This window comes from Tetrao urogallus (assembly GCF_951394365.1).
Source record: "Tetrao urogallus genome assembly, chromosome: 18".
Lineage (NCBI taxonomy): Eukaryota > Metazoa > Chordata > Aves > Galliformes > Phasianidae > Tetrao > Tetrao urogallus.
The window spans coordinates 3,647,795-3,669,621 of NC_136831.1; the positions used below are offsets into that span (position 1 = coordinate 3,647,795).

General features: G+C 56.7%; 1 protein-coding gene across 1 annotated transcript; it reads left to right on the forward strand.

Annotated features, from left to right (window-relative positions):
* Positions 1–13: 13 nt before the first annotated feature.
* Positions 14–21,735, forward strand: ARSG (arylsulfatase G; the record flags this gene model as incomplete). The annotated part of the gene is made up of 13 exons (XM_079544255.1): positions 14–417; positions 605–633; positions 1,274–1,546; positions 7,051–7,177; positions 7,348–7,535; positions 8,505–8,616; positions 8,942–9,079; positions 11,593–11,777; positions 12,385–12,465; positions 15,176–15,284; positions 18,418–18,538; positions 21,060–21,150; positions 21,401–21,735. 13 exons carry the CDS (start codon positions 14–16, stop codon positions 21,733–21,735), a joined length of 2,193 nt encoding a protein of 730 aa, XP_079400381.1.
* Between the last annotated feature and the right edge of the window lie 92 nt (positions 21,736–21,827).

The following is a 21,827-nucleotide window of genomic DNA, read 5'->3' on the forward strand; positions in this document are numbered from 1 at the left end:
CCAGCACAGCAGGATGGATGCAGTTCGTGAAAGATCCACCGCGGCACCCAGAGGGCTGCCGGGGCTGCACGGCTTCCCGACGGCGCCCGACCTCCCCATCCGCAGCCCTTCGCTGGGCAGTGACGGCCCGCGGCCGCCCGCACCTCGGGGTGCCTCTCGTTCCCCGCAGCGTCGATCAATGACACCGGCACACCGCAGCAAGCCGCTGCTCCTTAAAGCCCTCAAACGTCGCATCGAGCGGCTGTCGGCATTCGGCAACTCCTCGGGAGCACACCTGTACCCCAAAAGCACCGCTGCGGTGCTTTTCAGCACGGCCAGCCCGGCGGCCCAGGCTCAGCTCTGCATCGCAACACCTGCGCTGCCCGTAGGGACGCGGTCCCGGCGCCGCCTGCAGCCGTCACCCGAGAGGGGCCACCGGTGCACGGCATCCCCCCCCCCCCCCCCCCCCCAGGCATTTCCCTCCTCCATTTTACGCTCGGTTGAACCCTGGGCGGCTCCGGCAGCGCTTCCCCATCCCACCGGGGAACTTCTCACCTGGCAGCGAGGCACCCAGCCGTGACAGTGGGTGCCCCGTGGGACCCCCCCCCATCCTTTCCCCCCTCAGCACCCACCGCCACACTGCGGCACCGCCAGGTGGGTCACGGCCGGTGTAGGAGGGGGGGAGGTTTGCCACTAGCATCCTTCCGAGTTAGAAGGGATAAGGGGGAAAAGGTAGGTGGGGGGGGGGGGGGCGCGATGGGGGGGAAAAAAACACGACCACCGCCGTGCGGTGCCCAAAGTTTGTGGGAAGTGCCGCGATCCCTCCCGATGGGCCGGCGCTGGATGCCTGTGTCATGGCACGAGGAGGGGAAGGAAGCACGCTATTAAAGCAAAGAAGAAAAAAAAAAAAAAAAAAAAAAAAAGAAGAAAAAAGAAAAAAAAACAAACAAAAAAAACAACCGTAACGTGCATAAGGTGCGTTTAAAAATTAAAAGAAATTAAGGTGAACCGTGAAGGGGAATAAAAAAAAAAAAAAAAAAAAAAAAAAAAAATTAAAGATGCCGGAGCAGAGGGACGCAGCGTGCCCCCCCCCTCCCTGCATCACTTTCCGAACATTTCAGACCTGGTTTCTGCAGCGCCGGGGCCGCCGGCTAAAAATAAAGGGATGCGGAAAAGGAGGAAAGGAGGAGGGAGAGGGGGGGTGGGGGAAAGGAGGAAAAATATGGATATATCTATATTAAAAAAATATATTATAATAATTTTAAAAAGCCAACCGAGCCCCCCTGTCCCCGAGCCCGGGAGCCACTCACCGGGCGGCGCTGGGTGCTGCGGCGGGGCGAGGAGCGGGGCTACGAGCTGCCCATGCCGGCAGACCCTCGGCGGGGCGGCGACAGGAGGTGCCGAGGTGCCCCGCTGCCCGGCGGCCGCTCGCTGCTCCCGCTGCCCGCGGCGGCGGCTGCTCTGCGCTCGCTCCCAGCCCCTTATATACCGGCTGGAGCCGGTCTCCGCCGGCGGCTCCGCAGCGCCATGTGCGCGCCGGGCCCGGCTCGCCCCAGCGGCGGCGCCGGTACCGCGTGTGCCGCGGAGGGGCGGTGCTGGGAGCGCGCCTCGATGGGGGGGTGCGGAGGGGTGGGGGGAGAGTTGTACGGCCGGGCGGCCCAGCACCTGCTGGCAGAGGACTGTCCCCAGCCCGGCTAATAGCGGCTCCCTGACCCTCGTGCTGCGGGTTCTCCAGCCTTGAGGCTGTTTATGGGCGGCCCCCGACCCTGCTGCTGGGTCTGCAGCCTTGCTTGCCGTCGGGTCCGTAGCCCTGGTACGTGGGGTTCTGCAGCCCTGCTGCTGCGGGGTGGTCCCGGCTCTGGGAGTGGAGGATTCTTGTCTCTCTTTTTTGGGGGTGTCCCAGCCCTGCTGCTGGGTTTCCAGCCCAGTTACTGTGGGGATCCTCAGCCTTGCTGCTGGGGGTTCACAGCCTTGGTACTGGGAGAGACACCAGCCCAGTTGGGTCCATAGTTCTGGTACTGGAGGGTCTGTGACCCTCTTACTGGAGGGGTCCTTGGCCCTATTGCAGGGAAGGTCTGGAGCCCAGGTGCTGGGCGATTCCCAGCCTTGTTACTCTGGGATCTCCAGCTCTACTACTGGGGGGTCCCTGACCGCTTACCAGGAGATCCCCAGCCCTGCTGCTGGATCTGCAGCCATGCTACTAGGAGTCTCCACACCTGGTGCTGGAGGGTCCCTGACCAGGAGAGTCTCCAGGTGTGCTTCTGGAGTCTCCAGCCAATTGCTAATTGGGGCTGGGGTGGTGTGTCCCAGCCGTGGTACTGGGTCATCTCTGGTCCTATTACTGGGGACTCAGCACAAAATGTGATAAAAAGGGTAGAGGGGAGCAGGCAGTGCCTTTGGGGAGCAGCGTTAAGCATTACCAGGAGAAGGTCTGGGTTTACTCCATCACTTCTGCCCGCTGGGGACTTGCAGAACCTGGCGCTAGGTTTGCACTAGGAAGCTAAATGTCCCTTTGTTTGCAGAGTGGTGGGATAGTAGTGTTCTAGAACTTCCAGCTGGGGCTGGAAGGATCCTTCAGGCAGTAGTGCTGCAGTGCCCAGCTCGCCATGCCAGATGTGCCAGGCACAGATGGACTCTGCCCACACTGCGGGGGTGATTTCGGGGCCTCACACGCTTAGGGCTCACAGAGAGGGACTTTTACCCATAGATAACAGTGGAGCACACCATACCCCTGCCCTGTGCTCCTTCCTGCACTGTGCTGGGTGCACTTTGCTGGGACAGCGTGTAACCTGTTGATTCTGGTTTATACAGCTGGAAAAATAACCCAAATGAAACTGCTCCTTCAGTTCCCAACCTCTCAGTAAACCCCAGTGCTTTAGGTTGGGCTGGAGTCCCTTTGCTTTTTTTTCTGTTTTTTTTTTTTTTTTTTTTTTTTTTTTTTAAACAGTGAAGATTGCAGAGGTTGGGCAACAAACTTCTGGGAGGTTGGGTAAAGAAGATACAAGTCCCACCTGGTAACTTAGACACAACCCACAGATTTCTTGCAGCAGCACCAACCCATTGGCCACTCACTGATGCTCCTGTGCTGGCAGGGCAGCTTGGCACTGAGCCTGCTGTCCCAGCTGTGCCATGCCCTGCGGTGCATGGTGAGCACCTCTCACGTTTCTGTTACACAGCCTCACCTTGGCGTTGCCCTCCCCAAGCTGTAATTCAGCCCAGCAGTGACAGCGTGAGCGCTTACGGGACAACAAAACAGGTTGTGCCTCCAAGGGAGAAATAAGAATGCAGATATCTTTGGCATGAAAACAAACGAAGGCGTTCGCTCCTTGGTGTTTCTTGTCAGTAGGTTGCATCTGTCCTTTGGCTTTGCCTTCTCGTTCCTTTCCCTGCTGCTTCCCAAGGATTCGGGGAGTGGTTTGAGGTCTGGAGATGGAGCTCTGCAGAATGCCATGAAAAGCAAAGCCTGACCATGGGCACAACACAGGGGGCGGCTGCTGGGAAGCAGCGGTTCACCCAGCACTGTGCTGCCCATGTGGGGCAGGGACCTGGAGCTCAGTTATTCAGCTCGGGTCTGTCCAGCACTGCTGTGTGTGTGTAATGCTTTTCCTCAAAGACCGAACGGTGAGATGAGTGGAAAACATTCTCCGGTCTCAGGATCTGGCAGAAATCCTAGTTAAGTCTGCTGAAGTATGTTTTTGTCAGTGCTGCTTATTCTGCGAGGGGAGCTTGTATAAACTATTCCAGTCGGAAACCTTTTCCTGGAATGGAGTTCTGACAGCTCAGAACACTGTCAGGACAAGCGTTACCAGGAATGGGCTCTGCTCACACTGCGGAGGCTGAATGGGGCGGTGAAAACGCTCGCACACAAAGCACTGCCTGCCCTTTGCTGCGTTCAAATATGAAAATAAAACACCTGCACGTGGTAAGGTGGAAACAAAACAACCTTTCCCCTTACCAGGCTGTGTCCATCCCAGCAGCCGCATGGCCCCTTGCAGCAGCAGAGCTGCTGTTTGGGTTTCTGCTGTCCTTCTGCATCCCCACGTGCCGTGGCGCTGGGGCACAGCAGCAGAGCACTCTGAGCACCACAGCTGTCACCTGGCTCCACGGGCCTGAAAATGTGAAGGAATGTGAAAAACGTGAAAGTCATCATGCTGGCCCCGAGACTGCAAACTTCTGGTTAATGTGTAATAAATACATGGCAGATCCTCTGGCTGGGGCTCTGTTGCAGGCAGCTGGGAGCTGGTGGTGGCGTCCCTGGGCTCAGCCCCAGAAGCACCTTTTCCTATTCTGCCTTTCCCAGCAGTGTCCTGCAGAGGCTGTGAGGCTTTTCTGAACTGGTTTGTCTGGTTCCACCTTATCCCCCTCTCTTGTTATCTGGCGTGCAAAAGCACACTTTCACTTTGTTACAGCACCCATCTGACAGCCAGCTGAGCTGCCCCGGTGTCACAGCGAGCCGCACAGTGCTGGCAGTGCAGCACCCTGAACCTCAGTGCGGGCTGTCTGGCGAGTGGAGGAGGTCTCAATTCCTGCAGGTAATGCTGGAGGTCAGAGCTGCCCATGGGGACGGTTCCTCTGGCACAAGGGAGGGAAGCGCGTGCCGCGTCGTCACGTCCCACTTTTCCATTTGTCTTTCTTAAACATCTTTTGGAAACGGCTTCTAAAATCGGAGCTCAGATTCCCTGTCTGACAGCAGCGTATAAATTTTGGCCCGGCTGACTTCCCCCTGTAAATTAGAGAGAATAGAATGTCCTTTGAAAACGCTCGTGATTGTTTTTCTTAGCTGTGTTACGCTGGTGTACCTCCCCAAAGCAAACAGGAGCCCCTGCCAAGTTCGGGGTGACTCCGCTATCTGGATGCTCTGAAGGCGTAGGTGTGCCGGCCGTCTGCTGTGACGTGTCGCCCCTGCCAGGCAGTGTGCCAGGAGAGCCCTGCAGCCCTCGTCCTAGCGAGCAGCTTCTGAGACGCCGCATTTTTACATTTGCCCCCCTTGCCTTTTCAGCAGATAGCACGGGGGTTTGATCTGCGCCTTTGCAGCTCAGACGAGGATGGGGTTTGGAGGGCTGTGGGGAGCGGTGCGGGGCAATCCTCAGCACAGGGGGCTGGCTTCTATGGCATGGCTTTCTGGCGAAGCTGCATCCGTCTATGATCAGCACGTCCCCATGGGGGGCTCAGCTTTGTCCCTTTTGGTCCCCCTGAATCGACTGCAGTGGGCGCTGAGGTGTTGGTGGCACTCCCCGTCCCCCTGCCCTGTCAGCATGCTGGCAGCCCTGGCACATCACTCCTGTCCCCAGCCCTTCTGTGCTAAAGCAGCACACTGATGTGGTTTCCCCTGCCATTTCTGGATGGCAGCCCTTTCACCTGCAGGTGGCCTTGCTCCGGTCGCTGTGAGGGGCGGTGGTCCCTGGAAAGGGCTTTGTGCCCACATGGGGAGCAAATCTTTCTAAAACCATTCAGTGCTGGTAGGGAGGAATTGCAAGCACAGCTCCATGTCTCTCTTCTGTTTAGATAGTGTGTGTGAAATCTTACATAGGTTTCTAGATAGATATATTCACCTGGGTCAGTAGTGAAAAGGAGAGCACTGGAGCCTTAACTTCATCCTCTCCAGCCACAGAGCTGCAATGGGGCTGAGGTCCTCCCCACGCCCGGGTGAATTGATGCTTTCAAGCCCTTTTCCTCCCCAAAATCCCAGGGGCTTCTCAAAGAGATTGCAGGCATTTTCTGGTTGTTCTGCAGCTGGGTGTGCAGGGCTGAGCTGTGGCTCAGGGTGCGCGATGGCCCTGTGACACTGCGCCCATGGCTCATCCTGCTGTGCTGCCTGCTGCTCAGCTCACGGAGAGCTGCAGAGCTCTGCTGGGAGCTGATGAGTTAAAGCTCAGGGCCATGAATCATGAATTGAGTTCTGTCCCTAATGCTGTGATGAAAGCCCTGATTCTGCCCATCTGAGCGACAGCCCTAAGCTTTTAAGTCACGCACAGCGAAACCTGCAAATAAATTGTTCTGCCAGCTACGAAACTCTTGGCCTACAGATGGGGCTCATCGTATTCCCTCTCTTGCTTCCTTCTGTCATGTTGTCCTCGTTTGTTTGTGACCATCCCCTCCCTCCTCTCCCTCACACTTTATCTCTGTGACTCTTGTCCTGCTTGGCTGCACGTCCCCATGTGCTCAGGATGCTGGGTTTCGCAGCTGTTGGTTTTTGGATTGTCTGCTCTTGTTGCCTCTTTGCCACTTGGAGACAAATCCTGCCCTAAGCAGCCATCCCAGCTTACAGTTTTCAAGTGCTGCACTTACTTCTCTACGCCTAGAAATGCCAGGGCATTATTGCATTTTTGGTTTGTCTGGATTGCTGCATGATTTCAGCCCTGTGCACCAGGCGGCAGGGCAGCAAGAAATGCAACATCAAAGGCAAAGCCTCAACGCTGGATGAGCCATTCCCTGCAGGCTGTGTCTGTGGAGGGGCTGATTGGGTTAGGGTTAATTAGGTTTAGGATTGGGGTTAGGGAGCTTCTGCAGGTCCTGATGGCTGCTTGTGTCTCTTGCACAGGAGTTCCTGCAGCCGTGACCACCTGAGGAGGCAAAGGATTGCTGATAGTTGCCAGCAGAGCCTCGGTGATTCTTACCCACGTGGGACACTTCAGAGAACTGGGAACAAGGCCTGCTGCCAAACTTGTGCTTGAAACCCTACACAGGAAGAGCCATTTGTCAGATGTCACCCCAACAGGAGCTGCTGAATTCAAGTGCGCTTCTGGAGGAAAAAATAACAATTTAGATATTTACCAGGAAGGAAAGAAAGTTAAAAGTAGAGTGACAGTGACTTCAAAGAGGGTGTCTGACTTGGAAGAATAACACTTTTGCTGGTGCTGGTTTTAGGAGTACCAGCTGTGCCTGTGTTTGAAGGATGGAGCAGGTGTTTCAGCCAGGTCAGTAGCCGAGGTTGTGAAGTGGTGCCTGGCACACAGCCTGGCCTTGGAGGAGCATTTTGGAGAGAACATCACCCCGTTAGCACCATGGGAGCTCCAGCCCCAGGGTCTGTGCTGCTGCTCGCTGTGCTGATGGGGCTCTGTGCTCCCCCAGTGGCACAGGGGAAGCCAAACTTCATCGTCATCCTGGCAGACGATCTGGGCTGGGGGGACCTGGGGGCCAACTGGGCCGAAACGAAGGAGACCCCACATTTGGATGAGTTGGCTGCTGAAGGGACAAGGTAACAGTGCATCCCCACCCTGGGCCTTTCTGAGCATCCCTGGTACCTCTGTCCCGCTTCAGCCCCTTGTTCCTGGGGCTCAGAGGGCTGTGTGTGAGCCGGGAGGGATGAGGCAGGCTCACACTGAGCACATTTTGCAAGCCGAGGTTTATTTTCCATTCATTTTCCAGGTTTGTGGATTTCCACTCGGCTGCCTCCACCTGCTCACCATCCCGCGCCTCTCTGCTCACGGGGCGCCTCGGCCTGCGCAATGGGGTGACCCACAACTTTGCCATCAGCTCGCTGGGCGGCCTGCCCCTCAATGAGACCACGCTGGCTGAGGTGCTGCGGGCAGCAGGCTACAGCACAGCAGCTATAGGTAACACCCACCAGCCACACTGTGGCTGAGATGAAGGTGCCCAAAAAGAACGTGCCACGGATACGTAGGGCAAGTGCCGGCAGCTAAAGGATCGGGTGGGAGAGATTTTGCACTTTCCCCACTCTTTCTGCAATCCCTAATTTTCATATTCGTATTCAAACACAGCCTGAAGTTTGGGCCTGCCCCAGGTTTCCTTGGAATCTGAAGTTGCTTAACCTTTCAATGGGAACGCTGAGTTTTCCTGAGAAAGCATGAGTGTGCAGAGCAACGCTGCCCTCGCACGCCCCGGCTGGGTGTGATGCTGAGTGTGATGCCCCAGGGGCTGGCAGTGCAGGTTGGGATGCTCTGTGCTGCTGGGCCATGGTGCTGGGCACCCTCCTGTGCACACAGTGCGCTGCGACCCGTCTGAAAGTGCATCAGGTGGTGATGAGTCCTCTGCACGTGGAGCTGCCTGTGATCATGTGTGTGTTGGGGTTTCATCAGCACAGAAGCCCTTGCTGTCTCTTCTCCCCCTCTGATATCAGCGTGCGAGGTGCAGCCAAGCCTTGGGACACTGCAGATCAGAGGATGAATCCAATTCTTTGGGATGGGTTAGGAAATTGTCTGTTCTGAACGCAAACACATGAAAGAGCCTTTTAAAGTCGGAGATGGCTGATTTGGATAGACATGAGATACCTTTGGCATTTTTTTCTGGGTTTCTGTAAAAAGAAATCCAGCCAGCACAAACAAGTGGCCTTTCTTGTTGCTAGATTAAAACATCCTGCACTGTGCCTTGTGGGTTTCACTGGTGACGGCAGCGCCCAACGGCTGAGTAACCTCCCAAATGATTTTCTGTGCTTTCCACGCAGGCAAATGGCACCTGGGGCACCATGGCCACCACCACCCCATCTTCCGTGGTAAGGATGTGGTGGAGATGAGATGAGTGCCCAGCGTTTGCTTGGCCCCCACTGACCCCCACCTTGCCTGCAGGGTTCGATTATTACTTCGGGATCCCCTACAGCCATGACATGGGCTGCACAGACACCCCTGGCTACAACGTGCCACCCTGCCCAACGTGCCCACAGCACAGCGCAGCCACCAGGTACATCTCTGGGGGAGACACACCGTGCACGGGGCAGTTTGAATGCTGGGATTTGGGATTTGCAAGCTGCAGTCGGATGAACTGCTCACTGCTATGGTCTCCCTCACGTTCCTTGCAGATGGTGTGGAGAGGTGAAGCATGGGGCCCTGGAGTGGTCTGGCTAGGCAGGGAGCAGTCTGTGCCATGGGGACATCAGCGTTGTCCCCTTTCTGCCACCCTTGGCAGTGCTATTCTACAAATCTGGGTGTACGGTGGGCTCTGTGCCCGCTCCCAGCCATCGCAGTCCTTGCTGCAGTGATGATAACGCAGTGATTTCTTCCTGCAGCCCCAGCAATAAAGACTGCTACACGGATGTAGCCCTTCCTCTCTTTGAGAACCTCACTATCATCCAGCAGCCCGTCAACCTCAGCAGCCTGGCGGAGCGGTACGTGGAGGCGGCAGCACGCTTCATCCGGCAGGCAAGGTGAGGGCACCACACACCAACCCCATCCCCATCCCTCTCCCCACACCAGATCTTGAAGCTGGCAAGCACTTTCTGCTCATGCTGTGGCAGCCAGAATTCACATGCCTAGAACTCACGTGGCAGTGCTGTGCTGGGTGAGCAGATCTGCGGAGACGGAGTCTCCAGGCTTTGTTTTCTGATGTTCTGGGTAAGGAAGGAGCTGCTCCGAGGTCCCACAGGGCTCCCATAGAAGTGTTTTGGCCTTCAGAGAATCACATGCAAAGGGATTTATAAATACAGTCTAACCGCAAAGGTCACGGCCTTTCATCCGGGGGCATCTTCATGGCTGGACATGAACCAGCATCCAGGCTAGCAGTGAAGGGAAGCATCCATCCTCCGCCGTGCTGCTGTCCTTGTGGTGGTGTCACCCAGAGGTGACAGGGGACAGCTGCTGGGCAGCTGTGCTGGGAGGTGCAGGCAGCACCCAAATAAAGGCCTCGGGGTCACCACGTTTCGTGGATGACTTTCCCCTGCGGTGCAGGGAAACACGGAGCCCAGGTTTGCTGCTCCCCGAGGAGCAAAGCACCTCCGGGAAACAGCGGCCCCCGAGCCCTGCCGAAGGGTTTCATAATGCTAATCCCTGTTATTCAAGGATTAGTAGCTGTGACTTTGCAAAACGCCTTTCTGCAGCTCTGTAAGAGGCCGTCTGAGGGACAGTGCCTGCTGCCTGGCACAGCTCAGGGCTGCTTGTGCAGGGGGGTTTGGAAAAGGTCTGTGTGCTGCAGGGGGTAAAGAAATGGGGGAGGCAAAGAGAATAGTGCAAGGAAAGGGCTGTGTCAGGGATCTGGAGAAGTCTGGGCACTGTCTTGGGGTTATCTGCGTTTACAGAGAACAGGATTAAACAGGTGCCTGCCTTTCCTCTCCTTTGATGGTTTATTTCAGTTTTCCTCTGCCTGACTCACTCATTATGGGGCAACGAAAAGAACACAGGATTTGTCATCTCGCTGTTTTTTTAACCAGTCGTGTCAAGGTTGAGCAATTCAGTGAGATTTTGCTCTGGCCAGGACGCTTAGAGCACAACAAACACGGGAGCAAAAGCCAAGGACATTAAGTCTTAAGTTATTGATTAAATGTTTGCTCAGTTTTCAGGAGAGGGGCTGAGCTATGAAATGCAGATGCAAAAGGCGAGCAGGGCTCTCAGTGGGGTGCCAGGATAACGATCCCTGTGCACTGTTTTCCCCGTCTGAGAGTTCCCCTGGAGGTGCATGGGACAAACTCATGCTGGGGCTCTGAGCCTGAGCCAGAGTGGTACGGATAGAATGAGAAAACAGACCTGCCCCTTGAGAGCTGTAATCATAGGCTACACTGGAGCACTGCTGCTGATAAGAAGTGAAGGGGATGCTAAGCATTTTTGCGTGGTGGAGGAGGTTTCTGCTTGAAGCTGGGTGGCTCCTTGCAGGGTAGGGCTCAGGCAGGTTGCTGTGCTCTGCTGGCTCACAGACAGCGGGCGATCACTGGGAGCTGACCATGCTCCCCTGTTTCAGGGTGTCAGAAATCCCACAGGCAATGGTGGGATGTACAGAAAGAGGCAGTGCTTCGCAGTGCCAGTTGCAGAAATGTGCAGCCAGCCCCTCTGTTTCCTAAATCCTAGTGGTTTGCAGGGTGCTGAAAGGACTGAAATCCACGCAGGGTTCCGCCTCTGTGCAATGGGATGGCTGTTGTGGGAAGGGTGAGATTTCTTAGTTTGAGATCCCGAGGTGAGTGATGTGCAGGGGGCAAAGGAAGGAATTGCAGTTCGGTGGGATCCCGGCAGCCCCCATCTCTCTCTGGCCACAGTGGGGCTATGGGGCACCCACACCAGAACATCCCAGGGATCCAGCCCCTCCCCGCCATCCCACCCTTCCCTTCTGAGCTCCCTGAGGAAGAGCAGCCACACTGGAGGAGATAAATATAGCCATAAACAAGAAAACAGGACGTGTCCTCTGGTGATTTAAAAGCAAACAGCCGCCTTGCTGCCTCCCCTCTTGCATAAGGGGAGGAAGGGGAGCATCGATGCGGGGCATTCTGCCCATGGCTGATGTGCCGTAGGACGTGGGAGATGGAGGAAGGGACGAGCTCATCCCGAATGTGGGTGCCCTGGGGAAGGTCAGCACCGGGGGGAGCAGGGGAGAGGAAGCAGCACTGGGGAGGTTTCAGTGGGGAAAGAGTGACTCACGGACAGTGAAGACGTGCTGTCCTGCCGCTTCCTCTCAGCACGGTGCTGGGGCAGGTGCTGCTCACCCAGTGTTGCCCAAGCAGTGATCTGGGAACGTGTCTCACTTGCCTGGGGGCAGGCGGCCTCTGCTTTCATTCCCCACTGTGGTTCTTTGTGTTTTGGGGGCTGAGCGTCCTGCAGGGTGGCAGAGTTTGCCTGCATGAGCTATAGCAAGTTTGCTGCTCCTGCAAGGAAGGGCCACCGCACCACATCCCCTGCTCAGCTGTGACCCCCTGCACCTCACCCCAACCTCACTGACCTCTCCCCTTGTTCCTTTCAGGGACAGCAGCCGTCCCTTCTTCCTCTATCTGGCGCTGGCCCACATGCACGTGCCACTGCAGATCGCCCCACCACGGGACAGGGGCATCTATGGGGCTGCCCTGCGTGAGATGGATGCCCTGGTGGGACGTCTCAAGCACCTGGCTGACAGCTGTGGGAAGGGCAGCACACTGCTGTGGTTCACAGGTAAAGCACTGCAACTGGCCGTGGTGGTGGGTGATGGCTGTGCACCAGCCCCAGTGGCACAAGGAGATGGGACTGGTGTTTTTCCGCAGTCCTTGATGTGCTGTGACAGGAGGACGGGTCAAACATGGGCTGTCACTGTGGGGATGTGGCTCCCATGCTGGCCCTATGGGCAGCAGCTCAGCCAGTGCCCATCCTGCCACCCCCCCACCCCCCTTCCCGGGCATGGCCTGCCTAATTGAACCTCAAATCCACACTCATTAAGAAGCCCAAATCCACTGGCGCTGTGCAGCCTCCCTAATGAGGACACTTTGCTCCTGGCACAGGAACTGCTCTGCAGCTCATTAGTGCCCAGAGCTGGTGACAGCCACCTCTGTGCCCGGCTTTGCTGCAGCCCCTTACCTGGAACCCCCAGAAGTGGGCCCCATCTCTTGGAAATAAGCCTTCAGGAACAAGAGCAGCTCTGCTGCCAGACCCTGCGCTGCTCCTGTTGGTGTAAGGCAGCACCCGGAGGACCACAAGGAGGTGTGGGGGCTGCTTGTCCTCCGCCATCCTGCAGAGTGGAGGTGCCCCTGCTTGCTGCTCATGGGGACATTTCCGTCTCTTGCAGGTGACAACGGCCCTTGGATGCAGAAGTGTGAGCTGGCGGGACGCCTGGGGCCACTGCTGGGGGCCTGGCAGAGGGCACGAGGTGACCTCAAGGGGCTGGGGAGGCTTCCAGGGGGTGTACACAGGGCTGATGCCAGACAGCCCTGCTCTGCCTGCAGGCAGAAAGTGGGGAACGCTTCTCTCTCCTCAGCCTTTCCAGCAACTTCTTGTATTTCAAAGCAGATGTGGTGATCCATCTATTTCTCAGTTTCCCCCTAAAACTACAACCAGGTGGGAACTGTTGCCCCAAACCCTTGGCAAGCTGGTGATCGGTGGCCGCTGCTTTCATCCCTTTGATGCAGCAGCTCCTGAGGTTCTCCAGCTCCTGGGACCTGCAGGTGATGGAGCATTCAGTTTCTGCCCTCCATCCACTCGGGTCTCAGTGCCCCTACACCCCCTGCCCGGCTCCCTGAAGCCCAGCCTAGCGGGAGTTGTATTTTCTTTCTAACTTCTTGTTTTGTTTTGTTTTTATTATTATTATTATTTCCTCCTTTTCCGGCCAAGCCATCTGGTTGGTGGGTTTCTTTCAGCCGGAGCGGCCAGAAACATGCATGAGTCAGGCATTTCCCACTTCTGCTTGTATTACGCACTGTAAATGCGGCGGGTTATGTTTCCCCGTTCGCTCGGGGTCAGTGCGGGAGGGGAGCAGCGGGGGGGACACGGAGGCAGCTCCGTTTTCTTTCCTCATCTGCTTCCTGACACCTACCCGGGGGAGGAAGCCGCTGCCGGTGCTGTGTGAGCACGGCTGCGAGGCTGGCAGCCGCTGGCTCCCCCCGCTCCCTTTTCCGGTTCCCAGGGTCCTTCCTTCGGGTGCTCCAACCCTGGGAAGAAATCGTAACCTTCATTTTCTTAGTAAACAAGCCCTGCCGACGACCTGGGTTTCTCTTGAGCAACCAATGGTCACAAGCTGGAGCAGATGGTACGGGCAATGCGGCGTTCGGGAACAAACCTACAAAAACACGGCCCCTTTCCAGCATCTCGCTGCCCGCATGCAGCCCTGCCAAAACAACCCTGCCCTGGGGAGTAGGGGATGCTGGAGGAGGGTGGGCTGCCCATAGCCACCAGCTGGCGGTCAGATAGCCTCCTGCTGGGCATCTTCCCCTCCCCACGCCGGGAAGGACAGAGAGGAAGGGGAGGAACTGTTGCTCAGGGTTATATACATTTCGCAGAGCTTGGCGTTTCCTTTTAGGGTCCAACCCAAATTCCAGGAATGTTTTCCACTTGCTTCGGTGCAGTTGGCCGTTGCACGCAGAGCACAGCAGACACAAGTGCTGGGCCCCCAGCTCCAAGTTGAGGGCAGAGCTTCCCTTCCCTCCCCAGAAGCGTCCTGCCCACCCGTAAAACCCAACCCCATCCCTTGTTCCCAAGAGCCCAGGAAGGGACACACTTGTCTTGGGATGATTATGTTCAGAGCCAAGTTTGGAGGTCTGCAATCCCACTGAGGAATGGGGACGCAGTGATTTTTGTCCCTGCGTGGGAATGCTCAGCTCTGCGTTCCTGGAAAGCAGCCTCAGCATGGTTGCATTATCCCTGCTCCGGAGAAAAATCCTTGCTTGGGTCTGGGGTGCTGCAGCCCAGTTCAGTGCTGAATGTGGGAACATGAGCTCATACACGGGCAGTGCAGACTCCCAACCTGCTCCACAGCCGTAGCAGGCAGGCTGCAGGGAAGCAGGAGCACGGCGTCTGTCCCAGGGCTGCTCTGGCTGTGGACAGACGGACAGGTTTGCTGCCCTGCTCCCGCTGCCCTCAGGCTGCTCGCTGTGCAGCAAATCCCTTGAAACGTAGGTGCAATACTGTGAGGCTTATTTAATGCTTGTTATAATTGATATCATTTCCTTTGGGAGCTGAACACCCAGGAGGCATGGTGCACCTCAAAGCGCCGTGCCTGGCCGTGGGGTCCCGCAGCAGGAACATCCCCTGGCTGTTGCCTCTGCCAAAGGAAATGTCTGCGGGCACGCGCCGTTGCCATGTGCACACTGAAAGCCAGGCAGACAAAGGGCAGCGGCCACTTGGGAGCTCTGTACAGCGAATGGGGCTGGGATGTTCCCTTCACCCCATGCCCAACCTCTTCCCCACGGCTGCTTGGGGCCCTTGGTGCTGCAGCAGAGGCAGCAGCTCCGTGGCATCCACCAGCAGCCCCGTCATGCGGCTCAGCACATTTTTTTATTGCTCATCCCCACTTACATCCTCAGCCCCTCTCTGTGCTGCTCAGCCCTCAGCTGCAGGCAGGGCCTGGTGACTCTCCCACCTCTGTGCTTCCCAGACTTTGTGTCAAGGAAGCAAGGAAAAGGGTTAATTGGTCAGCAGGTGGGATTGCTGCAGGGTCAGCAGCGGGGATGTATTTTTAATGAGACTGGGGACCACTGATGTGCTGTCAGGTACTGCACCCTGTGCACACACACGTGGGCACGGCTGGGAGCCCCCAGAACTAATCCCTGCATTCGCTACCTGCCCTAAGCCAGGAGGTGGATTCAGTATTCAGTTCCATTTCTCATCACTTAACTGCTGGAGTAGATGTGAAACCAAAGGCAATGCCAAGCTGAGCCCCTTTCCCACCCTCTCCCTATTTCTTGTAACAACTCCTTCAGCTCTTCTCATTCCCCTGACCCAGCTCCAACCGCTGCCACCTTCCTCCCTTTGGGTGCTCTGTGTCCCAGGGCACTCCTGCTCCTGAAGCAGCTCTGGGTCAGAGGATCCCCGCCGCTTCACAGCTCCCATGCAGGGGATGCTGAGCACTCTGCTCTCTCTTGCAGGAGGCAGCCCTGCCAAGCAAACCACCTGGGAAGGAGGGCACCGGGTGCCAGCACTGGTGTACTGGCCTGGCCACGTCCCTGCCGAGCGGAGCAGCCGCGCCATGCTGAGGTAGGGATGGTTTGGGAAATGGGGTGGGCTGTGCCTGTGCCACAGCTCGCTGCGCTTCGTGCCGTGGGTCTGCAAGGTCACGCTGCCACACGTGCTGACAGCCCCAGAGCCATGTGGTTATCTGGGTCCTGGCAGCACGGGGCCCTGGTTGGGCATTGCCTGCGTTGTGAGTGACGCCGCACTTTTGTCCTCTCCCCATAGACTTTAATGCTTCAGCAAATAGGAGTTGAAAGCTCTTTTTGTGCGGCTGGTGGATCCGCGTTAGCAGCTGCGGGGCTCCGTGCTTCTCTTCCCCTCGGTGGCTGAGTGCCTCCCGATAATTAAAAGATGACGATGTTCTCTCTCTCCACCGAGAAGCAGGCTTAGGCTTTGTGGTTTGCAAATGGCTTAATGTGAAGGAGGGTGCGGTTGTGGGAAAGGCTGTCCGGAGGGACAGTGCTGGCAGTCAGAGCAGCCCCGCTCCAAGGTAGTCCTGAGCTGCTCCTGCACATGGGTGAGAGCAGAGGGGACAGACATGGTGGGGATGGTGGCACTGCAGGGACTGGCACAGAGAAAGCCGTATGGCAGCAATGCTGCCGCTCTCCTGGCAGCTCTCTTTGCAGTTCTTGCAGCACTTGCATCCCTCCTTGCAGCAAACAGCTCTGGGATTTCTGTAAGGCTGATGGTTGCAGGCATGCACTGGAGTTCTGATGCTTGCTGATTGATGAGTGCACTATCAGGCAAGCATGGGGTTCCACCTGCAAATCCCTCCCTACATGGGGAACTCCAGCCTGCGTCCCCCTGCACCAAACAGCCCCAGGGGACCCGGTTATCTCCCACTCCTTATCTCCTGCATTTCCCAGATCCAGTCCAGCAGGTTGGGCGGCTGTAAATGCAGACAGCTGCCAGCACCGGGCTATGCTGCATACACTGCTTGCTCACGCAGGGGCTCCACCATTTCCCAGGGGTTTCCTCAGCTCTTTATCATTATTACTTTGTACTCTTCTGAAGACAAAGCTGCGACGCTGGGTCCGTTTATGCCCACACATTGGCTGCAGAGCTGTGCAGTTCCAGCCACGTGTGGTTGCTGTGCCGGTTGGCTGTGGTCACCTCGGTGCTGATGTCCCTGCACTGAGCCTCATTGCACCTCGGGGCTCCTCCAGGAAGCACAGCCCATCCTGCTTTTCACCACTGCTGACCCAGCTGCACAGCTTTGCTTATTCAGAAATGCCTACAGGGGAGCCTGCCTCCACCGTGGAAATTCAAAGCCAACAGCCCAGGGAGGTTTCGTAAAGTTCAGGCGTGTGATACAAACCAACCCAGGGCAGGGAGCTGCCAGCTGTGGGCTGGAGCTGTGCTGGCACCCAGCCGACCCGGCTGTGCAGCTGGAGCTGTGCAGCACGGTGGGGCTGTGGGGATCACTGCAATGGGACACGGGGCTCCTGGGGACCTCAGCAGGGGTCCCACCCTAATGCTTCTGAGTTGAGCAGGTTCGTTCATCCTGTCCTGGAGAGAGGTGACCTCTGCTAGCCTGCTCGCGAGGCTGGGCAAGGGCAGGCATCACCTGCGTCCTCCTGCCCTGGGGTTAGGAAGTGCTGGCAGTGATTACAGCTTGACTTGGGAGAAAGCTCCCCAGCCCGGCCCTCCTTCTGCCCAGGGCTGTGTGGCATCACCTCTCTTCGTTACCTCCCTGCTGGGTGAGAGGAGGTGAGCGTGGCCGGCGGCTGGGGAGGCAGCAGCTGGAGCTGCATAGACTTGCACCCGCGCACCGCGCCCTGCACCACGCTGCTTCATCGGCTCTTCTTAATTACAGCTAATGGTGGGAGCCTCCTGCCATGCCCCACACCCTGCAGGGTGCTGAGGAAGTGGGTCAGTGGAGTGGCCAAGAAGTGAGCAGAGCGCAGTGCTCGGCGCTGGGAGGGACGGGGCTGCTGCTGCGAGTGCTGAGCTCAAGCTGGGGATTTGGGAGCCTGTCCGTACCCATGGAGCCCTTGCTAAGTGCTGAAAAATGCCTTCTTTCATCCCAGTGTGTTGCTTGCACCTGTCTGACTCTGTCCCAGTCCTTCTTGCTTTGCCCTTTTTGCGAGCTCTCATGGTTTCCAGGGGGGTCCAGGTGCTGATTTAGGGTAATTGCACATGGGATGGGTACAGACACATCACAGTGCTGGGGTTGCACCCTGTGGGTGCTGAGCACCGCAGCAGCGATGTGGGGCAGCCCCGTGCAGAGCTCAGTGTGATCCTGCAGGGATGCACTCCAGCTCTGCACAGTGGGGAGCCGAGGATTTTGGTGCCTCCTGGCTGCTCCGGCCGTCTCCACGAGAGCTGCATAGCCGGGGCTGCCTTTCAGCTCTCCTCAGCATTGTTTGTTCTTATTTGTCCTCTCCGTCTCTTAGCAGCTAAATTAAAACTCATTGAATGGGAGAAACAGGGGCCCTAAAGTCCTGGGCTGTTTGCTCTCTCTGCTCACGCAACAGCCTGTGTGCACCGGGCGAGGGGCCCTGCTCCTGCAGTGGGACTGCTGCTGCGCCCTGGGCTGCTCAGCTGGGGGATGCTGGGACTCAGAGCTCCTGGTAGGGTGCAGGGTGCACGGTGCAAGCATCACCGCAGCCGAGCCAGCCGCCCAGGGAGCACAGCACTGCCGTGTGTCACTTGCCCAGGAGGGAGGTGTGCCTTGCAGCAGGACGTGCCTTTGCTCGACTTGCTTGCCTTCCGTGTCAGCACTGGCAGTGAGAGGGCACCGGGTCACCCATGCAACCAAGATCCAGCCCTGAGAGATTTTTTGTGGCGGAGGCCCCTGAAAAGAGAGGATTATGGTGGAAATGCTGACAGGCATTTTGGTATAAGTGCACAAAATAGCACCGCTCTCATTTTCCATTCTGGCTGCTATGGCTCGTGCTGTGCGAGGCAAAAGCGAGACCACATTTTCCTGGGGCTGCGGGATCTGCTGGGATTGGCGTAAAAAGTCCCTGTGCTAGCACTTTCTGTGCTGGGTGACCCGGGGCCTTCCCCATGTGCCTGGGGGGATGACGTGGCGGGGGCTGCACCCTGCTCTGCTGTAGGGAAGCAGCCAGGGCCCCCCAAGCAAAGGATAGCGGGTGCAGGTGGGGCTGGGGGCTTTGCTCTGTACTCTGATGGAACCTGCTTCTTTCCCCAGCACCCTGGACGTCTTCCCCACACTGGTGGCCCTGGCTGGAGCCACACTTCCCCCAAACAGGCGCTTTGATGGCATGGACGTGTCCCCGGTTCTCTTTGGGCTGTCAGACGTGGGACACAAGGTAAGGAGAGCCCCATCCTGGGGATGTCCTCAGATCTAAAGGGGGGCTGCAAGAAGGAAAGGGACAGAATCTGTAGTGGAGTCTGTTGTGATGGGAAAGGGGGAAATGGTTTCAAACCGGAGCATCGTCCCTTCTGTGTCCCCATGGGCACAGCACGGCGCTGCTCCTTCCTGGTCACCAGAGGTGCACAGGCATGGGAAACAAAGGATCCCTGGGGCTCAGACCTCCTTCTATCTACTTTATTGATCTTGACAGATAGAGATGTAATTAAGCACTCCTTCTCTGAGCTCCTTGGCTCGGAAACGTGCCTGTTATTGATGTTTGAGAGGGGCAGGCAGCCCCGTGCCCTGCAGCTCTCTGCCCCTGCAACAATAGGAGCTGCTGACGGCTCCTTTAGGCATGAGAAACGCAGCTACCAGAACGAGAAGTACGGCAATATATTTTTCTCAGAATTTTACAAGTTTTTCACTGAACCGAATAAAAAGAAGTTTGGCTTTAAAGCAGACCCACAGATAGAGCCTGGTTTTGCTTTTCAACTCGGCTCTCCTGTGAGCACCACGTTCCTGCTCCCAGCAGGAATCTTGGATCTGCTAGCTGCGTCCATCAGGGTTTTGGTATTTAGTTCGTATTTATGGAACCCTCTACTGAACTGTGAGATAAACCGTGGGAGCGGATGGGACGTGGCTCAGGGATTAACCCTCTTCTTGCAGAGGCACAGCAGCGTGGGGCAGCCCTCACCATCCCTTACTGCATACTTGGGACCAGGAGGCGATCCCCCAAACCCGGGCTGAGCCCCCAGCTGCTGCCCCGCTGCTCTCGGGGGTGTTGTGCTGCTGTCAGAGCCCTGCCTGTCCTAGCTGCTCTGTCCCAGGAGGGTTTGTCCCTGCCCAGCCCTGCAGACAAGTGCAGTGAGCATCTCCCCCTGCACCGCTCGTCTGCGCTCATCCCCTCGCGGCTCAGCAGCGGGAGCGCGGCGCTTTCATCTCTTAATGGCAAAACCACCTTTGATGTCGCAGGGTTTTCCTTGACACAAATCCTCCCAGAGCAGTTCCTCTTCTCACCCGCTCGCTGGATCCACGCACGCTGCTGACAGCTGCTTTCCCACTCAGGCGGGTGGGGGCTGAGCTCGCGGTGCGGCCGTAACCTTGCTTGTGTCCCAGCCCGGCTCAGCACCGGCACAACCTGTGACGGAGCTGGGCAGCAGCCAAGGCCCTGTTTTGAGCAAAGGCTATTTACAGTAAAAATAAACACATCACACGAAATGTATCAAGGGTACGAGTGTCACACAAATACGCTCTTTCCATTAGCGTAATGTAGAGGGCTGTGCTCCTCCTCCCCACGCACGGCTCACTTGTGAAAACAGCCCGGAGCTCTACGTGCGGATGGAGGGTTTTCTGGGGAGAGGGTTTGTCTTTCTTTTTCCTATTTCTTCTTTTTGTTTTTAATAACAAAGTCACCTGGCTGCAAACCTTGGGAATGTTTCCTGAAAGGGCTCAGCTGAAGCAAACTCTTTTTGTGTGCAGTCAGTCCTCATGGGTTTTCTTAATGCTGGGGCTCCAGGAGGCAGGTCGGGGTGTGAGCAAGCTTGCTGTTTGTTTCGGTGCTCTGCAGCCATACAGCACCATCCAGCCCATGCTGCTCAAGTTAAAGGGGACAAGCAAAGCTGAGCTGTAAAGCTGGAAGCGGACAGATAGGTTCAGTTCTTAATAGTTTGGCTTCAGGCACCCTAAAATAATGCTGATTTCTGCTTTGGAGCCACCTGCTTCTTCCAGAGGGGTGCCAATGTGAGCGGATGGCAGTACGGATTTCCTCCTTGCAGCAGACGTACACCACACCACCTCCTCAGCTCAGATTTTTTTTTTCCCCATAAAATACCGTTTTAAAACTAAATTTCAGATGGCATTTTTGCCTCTCATGCCTTGCAACTGAGGGCAGTAGAGGAAACTGAGAGGCATGGGAAGTTCCCCCCGAATCGTGGCCCTGCTGGGGGTGCCGGGCAGAGCAATCGGTGCCGCCGGACACCTGCTAGGTCATTACAGTGCTGATCAGCTGTGAACACTGTTACTAAACTTGGCACCGCAGCTGCCTACAACTTCGGCAGATGTTTCTAATTTTTAGCACAGTGGAAATTTCTTGAATCACTTTTAAATTCAATTCCCAGGGAGGAAACCTCTGGTGACTCATCACTCAGCGAAGCCATTGGCTTTGCTGCAGATCTGATCAGAGGGACGCGCACCGTCCAGCTCACTTGTCTCCTCACTGCCATGTGCCAAGGCATCAAGTGTCCTAAATACCAAAGAGCAGAGACTCGACCCACCCCTCCCTCCTTCCCTTCTTCCTCACCCTGACTCCATTTGCGGGCACAGCAGGCAGAACTCGGGTTGAAGCTGCAGCTCCTGGGCTGAGCAGTGCCTCTAAATGTGTGCTTTTATTGGGAAGGTGACCCCGTGCTGGGAGATCTTGGGACAGAGCAGGTTTTGTCTGCAGTGGGCTGTGTTGCTGTGTTGTGTTCTTCCTTCAGATGCTGCTTCACCCCAACAGCGGGGCAGCAGGGAAGGACGGGGCGGTCGAGGCGCTGCGGCTGGCTCAGTACAAGGCGTTCTACACCACAGGTAGGGCAGCTGCTTTACAGAGCCTAAAGTCAGGACAACAACTTCTGGAGTTCTCAGTTCCTTGCCAGGGATGGGTGAAAACCAAATCAGATTAACACCAACAACAGCAACCCCAGCAAGGAGTGTGTGCGTGTCACAGCCCTAGCAAAGTGCTCCCAAAGCCACTATGGTGGCAAAGGGCCGACACGGAGGTGATACCTGGGCAGCAGTGAGTAGCCTGGCACTGCACTGTTTCTCTTTTCCTCCCTAGGAGGGGCGAAGGCTTGTGATGGAAGCATTGGGCTAGAAGAGCATCACTGGCCACCACTCATTTTCAACTTGGATCGCGATATCCAGGAGCAGGAGCCTTTGGACGTGGCATCCAGGGAGTATCAGGCAGTGCTGCCTGCAATCAGCAGGGCTTATGCCCAGGCCCTGGAGGATATTGCAACAGACAACATCACGGTTGCAGACTACTCCAAGGACCCGGCAGCGGTGCCCTGCTGCAGCACACAGCACGAGGCCTGCCGGTGCCACACAGCCACATCTCACACAGCCTCGCTGCACCAGCGCACGGACAGAAGAGCAACACGGCTTTGTGTGTAAGCAAATCATTGCTCAAGCTGCTTCTCTTCCAATCCCGGTTTCTGTGAATGGGACTGCTGTTCATGCTGGCTGCAGGCTTGAGGTTGGCCCAG